The 18179-nt window shown below is 31.4% G+C and overlaps 1 protein-coding gene across 2 annotated transcripts; it reads right to left on the minus strand.

Moving 5' to 3' along the window:
- Window positions 1–540: 540 nt before the first annotated feature.
- On the minus strand, window positions 541–15413 carry LOC126716018 (prolycopene isomerase 1, chloroplastic). Of its 2 annotated transcripts, none has more exons than XM_050416927.1 (9): window positions 15230–15413; window positions 6072–6295; window positions 5713–5823; window positions 4739–4792; window positions 4047–4334; window positions 3139–3330; window positions 2887–3045; window positions 1934–2170; window positions 541–1068 (listed from the first exon to the last, which is right to left on the minus strand). In XM_050416927.1, the coding sequence occupies exons 1-9, from the start codon at window positions 15396–15398 to the stop codon at window positions 754–756; spliced, it is 1749 nt and encodes a 582-aa protein (XP_050272884.1). In that variant the 5' UTR covers window positions 15399–15413; the 3' UTR covers window positions 541–753. The 2 variants fall into 2 exon arrangements, with proteins under 2 accessions (XP_050272884.1, XP_050272882.1); XM_050416925.1 differs by lacking the exon at window positions 15230–15413 and adding an exon at window positions 7104–7400.
- Between the last annotated feature and the right edge of the window lie 2766 nt (window positions 15414–18179).

The following is an 18179-nucleotide window of genomic DNA, read 5'->3' on the forward strand; positions in this document are numbered from 1 at the left end:
CTGTAAAGAAACATTACGATGCCACTCCTTAGTAACTACTTTGACCGTTTAGATCTACAGGGTTATATCATCTCAATGTACCATGAGAAACATATTTATTTGTATCATCCTCCCACCAAAAAAGCATCTTGATGTATCATCAACTACTGACTAAAATATAATGATGCCTTGTAAATTACATCACACTTTAACAAGTGCACTCAGTATCTACATTGGAACTATTTTTATTTAACAGGAAAAAAAAAAGAAAAAAAAAAAGTAAAAAGCATCCTGTTTCATGAGACAAGCACACTTTTCTCTTTTAAAAAGTCAAAAGGTGCATGAGACTGAGTACAATGTGCTTTCAAAATAATTGGCAAGTTCATTTGAATGCACACTTCTATTGCAACATCTGGTCCATCTTGACATGCCAAAGACATTACATTCAAAGTCACAATGTTTCAAATGATTTTCATGTCTAATAAAAAAGGACTAGAGAAAAATAGAACTAGGTGGTGGTCATGTCTTAATTTCAGTAATAGAAGTAAACCACATAAGGAATTTCTTGTAAATATAACTTCTTTTTGATATTTCCTTTTTATATGTGACAAATCCAAACTCAACCACTCAGTATGTGTGATAGTACATTACAATATTTATCAAAATGCTCTGGGGGAAAAAAGAACAGTTAATGCTGAGGGAATAACATCAATGAAGATACACCCAAATAATGGCAAAATTTGACGTGAAGTAAGAAAAGAAAGAACAATACATTCAAATACCAATCGCATCAAGAAGTTGGGAGTGTTGAGACACAGAAACTAGTGAATTGGCCACAATTGCACCACTAGCAGCAACTGCAGGGACACCAATTCCGGGAAAAGTAGAATCTCCACAACAGTAAAGCTGAGGGATGGGAGTTGAATGCCCCGGGAAGGAGTTTTTGCCAGCTTCTATAGCTGGGCCATATGTTCCTCTATTCCTTCGAAGAAACCTTTGATGTGTCAATGGAGTTCCAACTAACTTCACCTCACACTTATCACGGCTGAAACCAGCACCAATTGCACGCTCCACAGCTCTCCACATGACCTGACATATCATTGAAACAAAAGAAATGCTTGAGAATAACTAAATCAAACAGTTCACCTCACTAAAATCTTGTTCTAACAGTAGTAACAAGGTAGAGTTATTGGGACTCTGTAACAATATATGTATAAATATTAGATACCACGAGAATAAGATACAGGTAAATATTTTATTGTTACCAGAAACACGAGAGTAAATTTTGATGCCGATAAATATGTACTATGCTTTGACTTATTACTGTAAATAGAATTACAGCTACTATTGACTTCCATTTTTCATATATATATATATATATATTTTAAACTTGCATTTTATTCCAATTAGTGTTAGTGATTCTTCTATTTAATATTTGTTTTCGGAATAAGTGAAGTAAACTAATTTTAGTATCTTGTTTGTTGCATAATCTACAGCAGGTCAGGCACTCACTTGTCTACTAATAGATAAGAGGAGTCATGCAACAGGGCATCAGTGGTTTTGTTCTGCAACTTGATCAGAAAAACTTGATATTCCATCAAGTTTTTTCAAATGAGTTCAGCTTCTAAATGACAAAGGAGGCTAACTTGTCATGTTTTTAATGCTCAAGAACATCAGCCTCAGTTCATCCTTTCAGTTAGTTCAACAAGGTTTTAAGAAATTCGAGTAAAGAGTTTCCACTCAGTTACTTTTTCATTTTCTTTTTATGTAAATATCTAAACATTAATCATTGGTAAAAAAAAAATTAAAAAAAAATCAGAACATTATAAGCGAGTTGAATCAACAAACTTGTTGTTTGTCCAACTTTTATTAATATTAAGTTTCAAGTTAGTGTCATCATTAACAGCACCATAAAGCTTTCAATTGACAAGAAATGCAGGTAAATATATTTTACCTCTGATCTTTCTGCTTTTAGATTTTTGTATTCAGTGCTTCTACGATCAAGTCCTTCCCACAGTCCAAAGGGTTCAGTTCCCGGCAAGTAAGCATGTAACACATGCTTCCCAGGGGGTGCTAAATCTGGACTAAGTACACTTGGTATAGATATCAAAACAACATTCTGATCAGCATCAACTCCTCTCTCCCAATCATTTACAACTATATGATGAATTCCCAAGTCCTCGCGTATACCCTGGTAAAAAATACATACTATGAACACAGATGATATCTGAAGCTGTGATGGTGACCTCTAGTTGAAAGGTTACTGAAATTGTGGCACTAAAATAAAAATCATACCACTATAGTTGAAAACTGCATGAAGCATTAGAGACTAATATGATAGATTGGTTCATAACGTTGGTAATTTTTTTTGATAAGTAAATAACGTTGGTAAATTATTTATATCTATATCAAAACTCACTTGCTAGAACAAAAGTTGAATCATAATATATGAAACAAATATTGATTTTTTTTTTTTTTTTTTTTTGGGGTGGGGGAGGGGGGGGGGGGGGGGGTTCTAATAATTCATAAGGAGATGAATTAAAGCAACATGAATGAAGTGGAAGGCGCTTCTGCTATAATGTCATCAAGCATGTTGAGAAATTAAAAAGAAAATCTTACACTTGAAAGCCCAAAAAGGACATCAGTCAAGGTAATGAGAAAAGACTGATGACCCACAAAGTAACTGAAATAATGCCTGGGGAGAAGTGTAACGGTTGACAAATCACTTTTACACAGACACTAAATGGTTGAGACATGGTTTTGCTGAGACAACTTTATGCAAAAAGAAAATTGGCACAGATTTGGAAGATCCTCTTGAGGGTTTTAACACAAATATTAATGGACCCCCCCCCCCCAACCCACCCCCAAGCAGACTAGTCTACAAATTACATTGTGTCACCTACTCACCTCTGCATCAAATCCCAAATGAAGATGCATGAATGATTCACATTGTGGGGTTGTGTTAACCCTGTCCAGGTATGACTTTGGAACAACTTCCTTAGGTAACAGCTTCAAAGTGTCCCACATACTTGCATTGCTTATGACAGCCTTTTTAGCTCGCACGAACTGCAGCATACATACATGTTCCTTCAACTGATAAAATAATAAAATACATATAATTCAATTTGAATCAACTTCAAGCTCCCTGAAGTTACTTACTTGACCACTTCTTAGCTTGACTCCACTAGCTCGGTCATTTTCAATAACAATCTTTTCCACATGACTTCCTATAGAGAGCCGTCCACCAAACTTCTTCATTCCTTGGACAAGGGCATCAACAACAGCCCCAGTTCCATGAAGAGGGTATTCAAGACAGCTACCAGGCTTGTACCATTCAGCAAACATGTAAACCTGAAAAAATTGGAGAACAAGAAATCATGTTATCTGCAAAAGAAATTTAATCGCAAAGTTTTATAACAGAATATGATTATAAAAACCAAGATATCACATTATAAGAGAGAAAAAACACATTGAAAGATGAAATTATGGAAATTAAAACTGATTTGCAGTTGACAGAATAAGTTTTTTTGCTTAAATTTGTTATAAAAGTATTTTTACTATAGTGTCTGTGGCTTTGTGCAAGATAAGGTTACTGTCAAGATTTATTATATCACTGCTATGCTCCAACCCCTTAAGCTTGTTGCTTTGGCTGCTAATTGAAAACTTAAAATCATGAATAGCCAGAGCTATAATACATACATCAACGACCTGATCATGACAATAAAGTATCCAATATTTTGCTCATGGTGCATTGTATTTTCACATGAAAGCAAGTTAACAAAGTTGGAATAGCTTTCCTAAATATTTGACTTTCTTCTTGAGCATTCTGGAAAGTTTAATGATGCTATGTATGTTATCCAAATATCTAGAAATATTTTTGCTGTGGATTTAACTGGTAAAAGTATTAATCATTAGGTAACTTATTGGTATATATTTACATTGTTTCTTTACTATTTGCATATGTCCCTGGGTGCATACCAAGCATGCATTCAAGACAAGCATCTAGAAGAGTATGCTAGAATAGTTAAAAAGAATGTCTCTATGAATAATTAATATATAATAGTTACCATCTCTGCTGAAAGTATACCATTTGTTTTCACCCCAGCCAGCAAGAAAGACAGTAGGTCCACCCAATTCCGTATAAAAGGGTCTTTTAGCTCCAATGAGTCAATGACCTCTGAAAATGGTCTGAGAAGCTTTGTAGCACCAAGAGCTCCCTGTGGTCCCATTTGGACAAAAGATTTCAAGAGAGATGGGGCATATCTTGCAGCAGCAGTGGAAAGAACTCCAAAATCACCTCTGATAGATAGAGGAGGCAGAGCCATTGCAGCAGCAGACATTGGAAGAATTGCATCCTGTAGGTGAATGGCATTATTCATATGGGAGATGATAACATGAAAATGGAGACTTGTGGAGAAATGTAAAACTTGAACTGCAGCCTGTAAGATGTACATATCTTGCAAAATCATAATCCTAGTATGTAATTTGCGAGATCAAACGATATCAGCCTTTTTGCTGACCAGCAGCTTTTCCATCTTTCTTACTTGGTAATTTTCAAAGACGTTTAAAGAAAGGGAGTTTTCCCAATTTTCGGTTTCATGTTTCAATATGATGGATTTTTTTTTTTTTTTTTTGTAAAAATATTTTGATATCTTCAAACACAAAGAAGATGGTATGTCAACTCTTGGAAGTAAATATCACAATGTTAAAAACATATCTTATCAAAGGTTAAAAGAGATTAACAACAAATGGCACTCACAAGAAGTTTTTGCCACTCTTGAACAGCATTGGGAGTTCCATACTTCTCAAGGTCCTGAAGACCAGAAAAAACACACATTGTAAAAGCCTAAATAAAATATCAATGCAGCGTAAGTGAGACAGTAACAATTCCAGAGAGGTAAAGTAGGAATATACTGTATGGGATGTGAAAGAATGTACTAACATGCAAGAAAATTGACTGAGTGATTACTAATAATTCTTTGTTACTCAAGTTTGACTTCATACTTATGATTTTAATGTGCCTTTAGTTTTATAAAAGATGTTGTAAGCCGTTTTAAAATTGTTTTTATTATTTGAAAAATTAGTTGATATGCATGTCATTGTGAAATTTAAATTACTGTTGATTTATCAAAATTTTCATCAGTAACGAGAGAGATTTAATTCAAGTTAACGAAGTGAAAAGAGGTGGGAAGGATGTCTAAAAGCAAATATGGGTAGAAGTATTGAAGAAACATATGTTAAATACAGAGGCAAGAGTATAATTTTAGAAAGGGTAGAATGGTATGATAAAATCCATACAGGTGATCCTACTTAGTTGATGGGGATCCATAGAACTGACCTCAATTGAATTGCAATTAAAGCTTAGTTGAGTTTAATATTGCTTTTAAATCTTTATATCACAAGTGAATATTAGTAAAATTTCATTGCTGCCTTGGACTTTGAATATGTTATGAACCAATTAATCATTTTCAACAGCTAGGACTTCAAATTTTGCTTTAGTTCTGAACACAGCATGGTAACTCTTGCACTAAGCCATGGGGAAAATCATTTGTCTAGTTTTTTTTTTTTTTAAATAGACAACACATTATTATTTCATAGAATTTTTTTTGATAGGTAATATGAGAACTATTATTAATGAAATAAGAAAGAAACATACAGGGTGTTCATGATGATAGAAGAGACTATTGTGCAATAGTGAACCTATAATAGAAAGCTTTAATAACCAGAATCTACCTTGAAAAATTCTGTGGGACCAATGCGTGACAAGAATTCACCTTCAGGTATGTAGACCATCCATGAATCATATTTGACACATGGCAGTGACACACCCAATGCATCCAAAACCTGAAAATCATACAAAATATGGTCACTGGACTCATGTCACATTTGATCATAAAAGAGAAGTCATGAGACTTTGGCTTGTAGTAACATTCAAGTTGAAAATATTGATAGGGAACCAATTTTGCTCAATTATCAGAAAGTGATGGTAATATAAATTTCACAAATAGTTTTTCAAAACTGTTGATCCAAGCAATATGTTTATTGATGGCAAAAAAATGTACTCATCGATACAATAACATAAGAAAAATTACTTGTGCAAGAGGATTGGCCTGAGGACCTCTTGATTGAAAACCAGAGAACAAAGATGGGCCAGAGTCAAATTTGTAGCCTTTGATCTCAAACGAGTGAGCTGCGCCTCCAGGTAGATCATGACTTTCTAATACAAGAACATCTTGTCCATACCTAGCCAAAAGCCCTGCACAGCACAGTCCAGCAATACCACTCCCAATTACAACAACATCGGCCTCCGGCTTCCCTGCACATTGCACCACAATCACATGATAAACATCTATTAAGGCCTGATATATAATCAAGAAGACGTTTTAGACATTTGTGATGACAATTTAAACTTTCACAGAATGTTCAAACAGAAAGGAAGCAAGCTAGTTTTCCGGTAACAGCCCATGTTTACATAATTTAGATGTGAAAAATGTTTTCTTTGGACAGTGGATTAAAAGAGAAAATCATATCAACCGTTTGGAAATTTGAATTAAAAACCAAAAGAATGCACCACAAAATAAGACTGGCAAATCATACTAATTGAGGCAGTAAGTAAAATAGACAAGACACTTTATCAGTTCCTTAAACTAAAATCTTAATCTCTTCGCTTACTGGGTACAACCCAGTAATAATAATAATAATTGTTAGAATTTATTAGGACATTATATATCAGGATATTACCATAAATAACTTAAACCATGGATTTGCAAAACCATAGTAATCCCGGGTATTCTACAAATTATGGTTACTTTATTTATGCAAATACCTTAATATGATATATACTAATATATTCTTACAAGTTACAATAATAAACCTTGAATCTCAAATTTCATCATTTTTGGACTTCCAAAAAAAAAAAAAAAAAGAAGCTACCACTTAAAGTGTGTCTAATAAAGCAATCTGATCTAGTTTAAGGTGAGTACATTCAGTGGATAAAAGGGTAGCATTGAAAGTAATCTCTCAGCAATTAATTCATACACAAACTCCAAATTCCACCACATCAACTTAAAACCTTAAATGTACAATCAAAGATATATATATTTAGAGAGAGAGAAAGAGAGAACCTGGGAAAGCTTTCTTTTCTTTGACAGCAATAGAACCGGTGGAAGATGGCTCTTGACCGTTGGAGTTTCGCGCCAAAACAGTTTTTCTGACCGTTGAGGAGTTGAAACTGCAGAGTGAAAGAGGTCGGTGAATTTGCATAAAACTTGGGAAAACAAGACCCAATGCCATGGAAAGTGTGTGTGTGTGTGTGTGTGTATGTACTAAGAAAGTGAAGTTCAAAGCTCTCCAAAATATCAAATTTGACACAAAAAAAGATTGTTACAGAGGTTGGAGTGAAGATTGTGACCAAAAGGTCTCTTCTTATGGCTCTGTGTTTTGTGTTCCTTAACTAACGTCACTTGTAGTTTTGGAACTAGCCACGTCATCACCCTTTTTATCCCTTTTTTTTTTTTTTTTTGGTTAAAAAAAAACACTTAAAAGTTAAAACTATGATCACAACAATTTCCCAAAAAAAAATATTATTTTATTTAGTAAAATGTTTTAATTGCAAATTATAGTGTACTCAAGTATGTTTGAATTTTGTTATGAATTTTTATTGTGATTTATTTTCGCACTATTCTCTCTTGAAAAAGGATGAGATTGTAAATAAGGATTATCAATGAAGAAGAAAAAAAAGATACGAGCTTTTATAAATGTATTTTTTGTTATTAAAGTTGTACTAATTATAAAGTATAAATTTTGAGTCAATAATCCTTACTAGAAGAGCAGTCTATATGTAGATCTTGATGTATGGTTAGAAAATCTAGCACTAGATTTGGAGGATGTATTCTAAATTGATTTTAGTCAGCAATAAAACTTTTCTTACTTCTTCTTAAAAAAATTCTTTAAAAAAAATGATTTTAATAATTTCACACTTTTTTTCAAGATTTTATATATAGCTTTAAGTGGGAACATTAGTCATAGTGATCTAAGATTTTGTTAAGTGGTTCATTCCTTGAAAGTGAATGATAATTCTCCTTCTTCTTTTATTTTTTTTTTTTTTCATTTTTTTGGCACAAAACTAGGAAATAAATGATAAATGATAATTCTCTTCACATAACCATCTAACTCTCAAAATAAAATAAAAAATAAAAATTCATTTAGGTCAATGTTAATATCAATTGTAACAGAAAGTATAATTGAAATTGATTTTCCTAAATAATATAATAGATAATAAGTCACAGCAAAACTTAGGTACAGTACTTAGATACTGTTTCTTAGGTTCTCCTTTTAAAATTCTGCCATATGAATTTTTTTTAATGGAATAGAAGTATATTTTTTAGTTAAGTAGCCATATAACTGAATCTTAAGAATGGAACCTAAAGAATAGCATTTAGGGTACTGTACCTAAGTTTTGTCCAATAAATAATATACATAAGATATAATATACTTTATTATGAAATGTTTTAAAATGCATTGGACATCGCTTGGGAGGGACATCATTCGTATTTAATAATGAAGGATTAGCATTTAACTGTGCCATGTCAACCACCTATTCCCAACCATTGCTATCTCTTTTTTTGTCTTTTCTCTATTATTTTTCACCTTATTGTGACTTTCTTTAACTATTCTCACCCCATTTTCTACTCTTTTTCTCCTAATTATTTTTAACCTTACAATTACTCTTCCTTCAACTTTTCTCCATTTTTTGACATTTCTTCCCCCAATGGACTATGTATTTGATTGTATTTACCAACTATTTTAATTGCTTGAATATTACAAAGTCTATTTTTTATGCTACAATTTCAATTTAGTTTTGGTAAAAATAATATTATAATTTTATAATGGGTTTTTATTATCTTTATAATTTACTAAAGAGAACAACAAATTTGAAATGTCCCAAAATAATAAATTTGAAGTTTAAAAAGTTTAGTTGTACAAAATAAAATCAGAGAAAACATAAACAGTAAGACCACGAGCTAGCCTAAGGCTTAGGCCACAAACTTATACCTAAAGCCCCAATACAAAAAGGTCTCACCTTTTAATAAGAAATGCCCCCATCCTATTATAAAAGGGCTAAATAAGTGATGTTAGAAATACTACAAATTTTACTCTCTGACCTTTATAAACTAAGATTATATAGTAAAATTTGTAATATTCTTAGCATTTTTCCAAAAACAAATTACTGCATAAGACTTACAATTGATGTGTCAACAATCACTAAAATGTAATTCAAACATTAATTAATTAGGTTATTAAAGTTTAGCAATCACATTCATTACCATATCATTTTGTAAACGTTTTGTAGTACCTTTAGAATTTTTTTTTTTTTTTTTTTTTTTTTTCATTTCTAATAAGACCTCCAAAATAACAGACCAACAACAACTTAATCCAATTGAAACCCTAAACAGTTTTGAAAAAAAAAAAGTGATAAATGTGTTAGATCATCAATGATGATTAATTTTCCTCTAATAGCTTCAGACTCTAATTTTTGTAGGGAAAAGTTAACAGGTGTTATAAGGGCATTAGTTTACTATTTTTAGAACATTTTTATGGGAAAAAAAAAAGTAACTAACATTTTTTTTATAACTTTCTATATTTCCCATGAAAGTGTTATTAAAATTTCCTTAAAAAGGTCCATTAACAAATGCTTTATTCGCACCCATTAATCGGACCTATTTTTGTAAATCAATAACATTAACCACCTAATTTTCACACAAAACCACCTACCAAACTCTCTCTCTCTCTCTCTCTCTCTCTCTCTCTCTCTCTCTCTCTCTCTCTCTCTCTCAATATAAAATTGAAAATAATTAACACAACTTTTTCATATCTTTTCATTAAAATTTTATGCTTGAACTATATATGATATTTAATTCTCTATGTGATATTAACCTGAGTTTAGTTAGCATTAATTTATTAAATTATATTTGATTCATCACATAGCCTTGGTTTGGTTATTAAATAAATTTATTTAATTAACATTTAAATATAAAATATCTCACTTAAATTTATAATACATATATCTCATATGATATTTCCATGTATTATTTAAGAATATATACATAAGTAAAAGAATATGTAAGAATGTTATTAGTGAAAACGATATGTATAAACATGCATTATAATATACATAAACATATATTATTTTTATACATTAGGACTCTAATATTATTATTACAGCAACCAAAGGCTAAACCTTCCGCGTTGAATACTATTAACAGAAGTATAATGTAAGGAAAAATAAATATCTTCAAATATAATGTACTTTTAAATAAATAAATATTTTTCATGTAAAAAAAAAACAGAGAAATAAATATTTTTTGGAAAACAAAATTCTAAGTAATTTTGTATTGAACATTTTTAACTAAACAAATTATAAAATATATGTATGCCTGCATTTCAAAGAAGCTCATAGGAAAGAAAGGTAGGACTAGTAGTCTAGTAGAAGCAAAAAACATGGATCAATGATATTATGGACCATAAGTATTTGACAAGAATTTGAGCTTCATTAATTTGCTCCATTTGTACTTGTAATTAATCAACTTGATTATTTAGCAAGTTTGCAAGTGATAAGCAAATACAAGGACTATTTTTCTGTAATTAGATGGAAACCTTAACAAAGTAAGGACAATATTGTCTACTTCATTCGCTAAATAATTTGTCGATTTTAATTTTATATAAATATATATATAATTAAAATTGACTAATTATTTAGTGAATGAATTATATATATATATATATATATATATATATATGCTCATTGGCCGTAGCTTTGGAATCTTGGCCTGCTATTTAGAGAAAGGGTTGTTGCGTAAGAGATTAAGTAATTTAGTAGTTAACTTGTTCTTTAGAAACAAAACTATTTTCTTCGTAGGTTGCACTTAGCCCTAACCTCAACATCTCTAGTATTGTGTGCATTGGCAGCAATCCTGAATTACTTTATCATAATTTCAATCTCATTTCTAATATCCTCATTTTCATTTGTTTTTTTAAGAGAATCTCAGGCTTTGTTGTATTTACCCTTGAAAAATAACAACAAAAAGTGGTCAATGAACATGTTGTTGAGCGGAAATTTTTTGATGTTCCCAAATAGAGTATGGGGTAGCCAAGCCAAAACTCGACGATGGGCCCTTGAAATAAAGCCCAAAGGCTTTCGTTGTTGTGTAAGTCCGCCCAAGCAAGAGATGGAGGCTGCACCCTGACAAGAAGACAACAATAAAGTCCAATAAACATGTTACTGTTATTAGTTTGTTATATTATTAGTACTTTTACAGCATCATAGTTCAAATCAGTCCTCTAGTGGTACGGTATTATTTACAACGATAGAGTAATTTTAAGTTAATAAGTGTGTTTACATAATAAAAATCATATTTATTCCTTATTATTATTAAGTCAACATAAGGGAGAACTTCCATAATTTCCAAAACATTATGGCCTTCATCATAATAATACTAAACAAAGATTAAAGGCTTTATAGTTACAAATAAAAGAGGAAAAAATGAAGGAATGAAGGGAGAGAGAGCATGCCCAACTATGTGCATCAATTGGTTAAGTTTGTCCCCTTAATCATGCACTTAAATGATTTTCCCCATGTAATTCCCTTTTAGTTTTTTGTCAAACATGAGTGAGTTCGTGCCTTTCATAAGAATAGTTTTAAGTATTAGCAATGTATGTCTTCAATGAGAATGATTTTAATATGAAGTCTTTGTGCCTTTTAAGAGAAAGGTCTTAGTATTGATGTCCATATGCCTTCCATAAGAAAGGGCTTTTGTAATGTGTTCTTGGAAGAGTATTTTGATATGTTTTGAGATGTGTAGAGATTGTGAGAAATATATATATATAAATATATATATATTGTGAGATATGGTGTTTGTAATATGTATAAGAATTATATATAAATACTTTGTTGGACATGGATCTTGTATATGTATACTTTGTCAGATATGGAGTTTAAAGATATATGAGAAGTATGTATGGGTATTTTGTGAGGAATGTGTTTGTAAAATATATGGGAGTGTGAGATAGATAATATGAAGGTTGAATATAGTAAGTCCATGAGATTATTTATGTTATGGGTTATGTTGTTTTCTAAGAAGGGAGATTTTGTATGAGAAATAAAGAATGAGATGGAGATGTGTTTTTGGGCAGCAAAAATGATGAAATTTCAGAATAATGGAGTGTGGGAAAGATGGGTAATGGATAATGGTGTGTTGTAATATGTGTGTTGTGTTGTTATCTATGAAAAGGGATTTTGTAAGAGAGATGGAGGAGTATGAAAATGTGTATGTAGCAGCAAAATGAGTGAGGTTTCAAAATAAGGAGGTGAGAGAGGTATGGATCCCCCCATTTGTGTGTAGCTTGGTCCTCTTTATATAGAGTCAAGCATATAATTAGATCAGAACTTAGTTGAAGGGAAAAAACAGCAAATAAGGAAAAGTCCTTGACAAAGTAAGTGGTTTCATTAGAAGGATTTTGTTTTTTAGCCAAAAGAAGAAAGTTAAAGACTTTAAGGCTGATGTTACAACTGAAAGATGTCATCCAAATGACATCTTGCTTGGAGGAAAAAAAAATATTTGGCATTAAAGTCATGGTTTGGCCTAAAATGGTAAGATAATTTTTATGGGATCCTCTTGTTTCTGACAGCTAGCTGCTGGGATTAGGCATTAATGGGCAAATGACATCATTTTAGGACATGTATCAACCTGCTAAAGCTTCTACAGCTTCTGCAGAAGCTATTTGCAGCTTCCGCTAGAGCTGTTGCAGCTTCTGCTAAAGCTGTTACAGCTTGTGCAGAAGCTATTACAGCTTGTGCAAAAGCTGTTGTAGCTTCCGCTGGAGTTGTTATTGGTATTTTCGGCTAAGTTTCCTCTCTTGAAAAATTATATGTTTCGTCCATATATAATTTTGGTAAGTAATAGACTAGTTGGTTGATGTTTGATGACGTCTTAGAGATGTAACTATGGTCTTTTTGTATTTTAACCAAATCTTGGAGAGTAAGGAGAGCATTTAATGCTAGATATGAGATACTAATGTATATTTAGCCATATGCTTGGAATTGATTTATATGAAAATAATAATATAATTAATATGAAATGATATAATTATATTTTAAAACTCATATTTATTATGGACATTAATTTTTATGTAAAGAGCATGGGGAGTTTTATCATTTTAAGTGTTATATGATACGAGAGGCTTCCTAAATGTTACCTATTGCACACTAACTCGTTAGAGTTCAGGGAATTGGGGAAGACATGTCAAGCAACATGCTTTCCTTTATCAACTTTGAACCACTGGAGCTTTACTGAACATACTTCTTGGCCCTCCAGACCACAACTCCCAAATTTCCCCCGATGAGACTCATGAGCTTGGATCATGAGCCAAAAATGAGATGTTGTGCCATGAGCTCGAACTATGGGCCTTGATGAGATTATATTGCCATGAGTTTTGGAACATAGGCTTCGGCATCATTTTTGTGAATATAGACTCTTTTGGGCTTTAAAATAGATTTTCCCCAAAATCCATGATAGTTTTGACGTGGTGCAAGTTGCCAATGAAATGAAGCCATGTGATGTGAAAAATTTGTCCTCAACACATGTTTTGTCAAATCAAATCAAACCATAATCTTAAAAACAAAGTCAAATCACAATAATAAAATAGTAAATGTGCTGTAACTTACTCATACAAAACAGATAATTCTATTTTTTCACTTTTTAAAAATATTATACCAAACAAATTTTATTTTTAATATATAAGCACAAATTTTAACAACATTTTTTAAGCATAGTTCATCACTCTTTTTTTTCATTGAATAACCATTGACGGGATACCATAAAAGTTTTACTTTCATAGAATCCCACCACATATAAATATCTGTCACAATATGTATAAACATATTATTATTAAAAACCTAAGTATAAACATATATCATTTAAAAGACCTATGTAACGCCCAACACATGTTATCTTATAAATAAAATTACAATTTTTTAAAAATAAGAATATGTTAAAATAGTAAACAAAGAAATATTTTTAGGATATTATATATCAGGATATTACTATAAATAACTTAAACCATGGATTTGCAAAACCATAGTAATTCATGGTATTCTACAAGATCATGGTTACATTATTTATGAGAATATCTTGTTGGAAAAATAGTAGCATGGAGTGAATAAGAAATTGATGTGTTCTATATTCACTTGAAGATGTTATTATAAGTAGTGAAAATCCTTGAGTCCCACATTGCAAATAATAGAAAATATGAGCTTTGGGTTGGATATTGGGTTGGGCTTTAGGCATATGTGGACTAGGCCCATTTATCCAATTAATAATAATATTTTATTTTATTTTTTATTATTGAGTCAGAGTCTGTGCATAGCAATAATCTCTGAAACAGTGTTTTAGTTTGAAGTCACGTATAGTTTCAAAGTCCCTCATTCATGAAAAAGAACTTTTCAGAGAAAACTCTCCCAGTGAGAAATTTTTGGTTCATTCATTTTTGTGTCAAAGAGAGAGAAAGAGGCATTGAGTAGTTCGTAGAGCACGACCCTGAGTGCTTCATCTTCATGCTATTTGATCATTTTATCCTAAGAGGCAGACGTCCAAGAGTCTCAAAGCACCACAGAGAAAGTGTGAGGGGCGAAATCTACTTTAAGGAGATTGTGTAAAACACAAGACTTGATCTTAATTGTTCATCCTTTCACGCATTGTTTATCTTTTTAAGCATCTGGTCTGTGAGTCTTCAATTCTTTGCAGATTTCTTATTATTTATATTCAGTATTTATTTATTACTTTTGCCTATTATATCTATTTGTGTTATTGTTTAATTTTAGATACGTGTATTGTTCCTTTTACTTTATCACATCAGTAAATTGTTGAAATATATCCAACATATCTAAGTAAAAAATATACTAATATATTCTTACAAGTTACAATAGTAAACCTTGAATCTTAGATTTCATCATTTTTGGACTTCTATAAAAGATTTATAAAAAATTTTAAAAACAAAAAACAAAAACAAAGCTACCACTTAAAGAGTGTCTAACAAGGTGAATACTACATGCAGTGGAAAAAAGGTCGCATTGAAAATAATCTCTTAGCAATTAATTCATACACGAACTCCAAATTCCACCACATCAAACTTAAAACCTTATATGTACAATCAAATATATATATATATATATATATTTAGAGAGAGAGAGTACCTGGGAAAGCTTTCTTTTCTTTGACAGCAATAGAACTAGTGGAAGATGGCTCTAGACCGTTGGAGTTTCGAGCCAAAAACGTTTTTCTGACCGTTGAGGAATTGAAACTGCAAAGTGAAAGAGGTTGGTGAATTTGCATAAAACTTGGGAAAACAAGACCCAATGCCATTGAAAGTGTGCATCTATATATATATATATATATACTAATGCTATTTTGCCTCCTCGAACTACAAAAGATTGTGCTACATTAGTGATGCCATAACTAAAAAAATTTAGCCACATGTACCTGTTTATGGTAGCAAGCAGCTATTTGTTTTTATTCTTTTGCTATTTTTTTATTCTTTTTTTCTCTTTCAGCTCATCTCTCTCTCTCTCTCTCTCTCTCATATCTCAAATCAGGTCACACCCTTGCCTCTGCCGGTCAAGCCCTTGCCACCGCCCTTACATCCATCTCTTTTCTCTTTTGCTCAGATCGGAATGCCCTTGCCGCCACCCTTGAATCCATCTCCTTTCTCTTTGCTCAAATCGGAATTTGGGTGTGTTGGTTGTGATTGGAGGGATGATTTTTTTTATTTTTTTTTTTGTGTGTTTGTTTATATGGTTTTGGTGGCTAAGGTGGTGGAATTTTTTTTTTTTTCCCTGTGGGTTTGATGGCTGTGGTGGTGGTGATGGTGGTTGTGGTGGCTATGGGTTTGGTGGCTACGGTGGTGGTATGGTGTTTGATTTTTTTTTTCCCCTATGGGTTTAGTGGCTGTGGTGGTGGTTTGGTTTTTCAATTTTCCTTTTTTCTATGGGTTTGGTGGTTATGGTTGTGGATTGATGGCTATGGTGGTGGTTTGATTTTTTATTTTGTTTATGGGATTGGTTGTGACTGTGTTGGTGATGGGTTTTTTTTTTTTTTTAATAAAATGAGTTTTTTATATTATTTTAATTAAATAGTTAAAAATATAGGTTCATGTTCAGGTATTGTAAAATGAAGAGAAAAAAATAGATAAAAAAGACTTTTGTAAGTGTCAAATAGCCAAAAAATTTGCTCCACCAAACGTGGATGCTTAAGAGCATCTCCAACAGTCAATGCATAGCCAAAATATAGAGAATATTTTACAATGTTCATGCTCTATATGCTCCTGTTTATGCTCCAACAGCTTAGCTATATCCGGAAATTTTTTTTGCTAATGAACAGTAGCTCATCAGGTCTGATGAGCTACTGTACATTAGCAATTGAATTTCTTGCATTAAAATATTATACCAACTCCTTATTTTATCAATTCTTTCTCTCTCATCTGGATTTCTTTTTTTCTCTCATTCTCTCCATTGCTTCCTTTTTTCTTTTCTTTTTTCCCTCTCATTCTCTCCGTTGTCGTTGCTTCTTTTTTTCTCATAAACCAAATGAAATCAGAAAAAAGAAAAAAGAGAAAAGAGAGAGACCTGTTCATGAGCAAAAGAACTAATCCAAACACAAAACACAAACCACAAAACAAAATCCAATTCTTAAAATAAATTTGAATCAAAACAAGCAAGTATGAAAAAAAAAAAAAAAAAAAAAACCGATCTATCCCAGCCTGGCGGTAGAGATGCTAGAGCGGCAGTGGAGGTGCTAGAGCGGCGGTGGAGATGCATGTGGTGGAGGCCCAAGCCGATCTCTCCCAGTCCTTCTCCTCTGTCTCTGTCTCTCTCTTTTCTCTGATGAGAAGAGCAATTTTTTTTTTTTTTTTTTTTTTGAGGAACAGAAAAGAGCAAATGAGATGTTGCTGGAAGGTTCTGGAGGAAAAATAGAAATAAAAGAAGGGGGATAGAGGACACATGTGCAGTGGCGGCTCCAGGAATTTTGTTTAGAAGGTTCATTAAATAATTTTAATAAAAAAAGAACTTGAATATATCGAGTTACCAACAAAAAAAATAATAATAATAATTAATACATGAAGTTTTACAATTTCCTTCTACAAGTATTCAAATTTTGAATTATGAGTATCTATTGCCAATGTGAGTAGGTATGAGCCTACAATCATTTTATTTTGTTAAGTTTATCTAACATTTTATTTTATGCAGTTTTTATTATCTATTTGGTATTGTTTTTATAAAAATATTTTAAACTAAATGACTAAACTAAACTCATTGGTTTTGTATTAATTATTGACGCACACAACCACACTCATTCATACATAAAATTATACACTTGTGTCTACTTAACTAATCAAATGCCTGGACAATCACTAATTTTACGATTTTTTTTCTTAAATTTTACTAACTTTATAACAAAAAGTTATTATAATATGATAACAATACACACACATGTAATAAACAATCTCTATTTCCTAATTACTAAATTATATTATATTTATATTTTACACACATCATAATTCACACAAATAACATTATAACAAAAAGTAATGCATATAATCAATATTAGACACACTCACACACATAATATAAATTTATAAAAAATAGTGACACTTACAATTCACAAACACTTGCTCTTTATTCTTAGAGTTGAAAATACTTATAATAAAGGTGTGCAAAATTTAAGTCAGGGCGTGCAAAAATATTTTTTTAAAAAAATTATAATATTAAACTAACAAAAAAAATATATTTTATATATATATATATATTTTTTTTTTTTTGAAGTTAGGGGTTCATTTGAACCCCCTGAGAATAATGTAGCGCCGCCCCTGCAAGTGTGTGGAGGAGAATGAAATGAAAGAATAAAAAATAATATAAAGAATAAAAAATCCTAATTGAGAAATTTTACCATAATATTTTTATAATATTTTCACAATAAATTTTAAGTAACAAATTGTTATTAGTTAATATTGGTGAGAAAAAAAATAATTTTAGTGGTGAGTTCAAATTTGAATTAGTAATAACTTTTCACATAAATTTTGTTGTGAAAATATTGCAAAAAATGTTATAAATATAACACTTTTCATTAAAAAATATAATTGTTGGGAAT

This window comes from Quercus robur, chromosome 2, assembly GCF_932294415.1.
Source record: "Quercus robur chromosome 2, dhQueRobu3.1, whole genome shotgun sequence".
In the NCBI taxonomy this organism is placed as follows: domain Eukaryota; kingdom Viridiplantae; phylum Streptophyta; class Magnoliopsida; order Fagales; family Fagaceae; genus Quercus; species Quercus robur.

Bases quoted from the DNA above. Each gene is read 5' to 3' on its own strand.
- LOC126716018 (XM_050416927.1), bottom strand. From the start codon at position 15,398: ATGGCATTGGGTCTTGTTTTCCCAAGTTTTATGCAAATTCACCAACCT. The intron at 4,793-5,712 runs GTAGATTCTGGT...TCTGGTCTTCAG, and splicing joins GTCCCACAGAATTTTTCAAG to GACCTTGAGAAGTATGGAAC. The intron at 4,335-4,738 runs GTGAGTGCCATT...ATTCACCTACAG, and splicing joins AAGAGTGGCAAAAACTTCTT to GATGCAATTCTTCCAATGTC.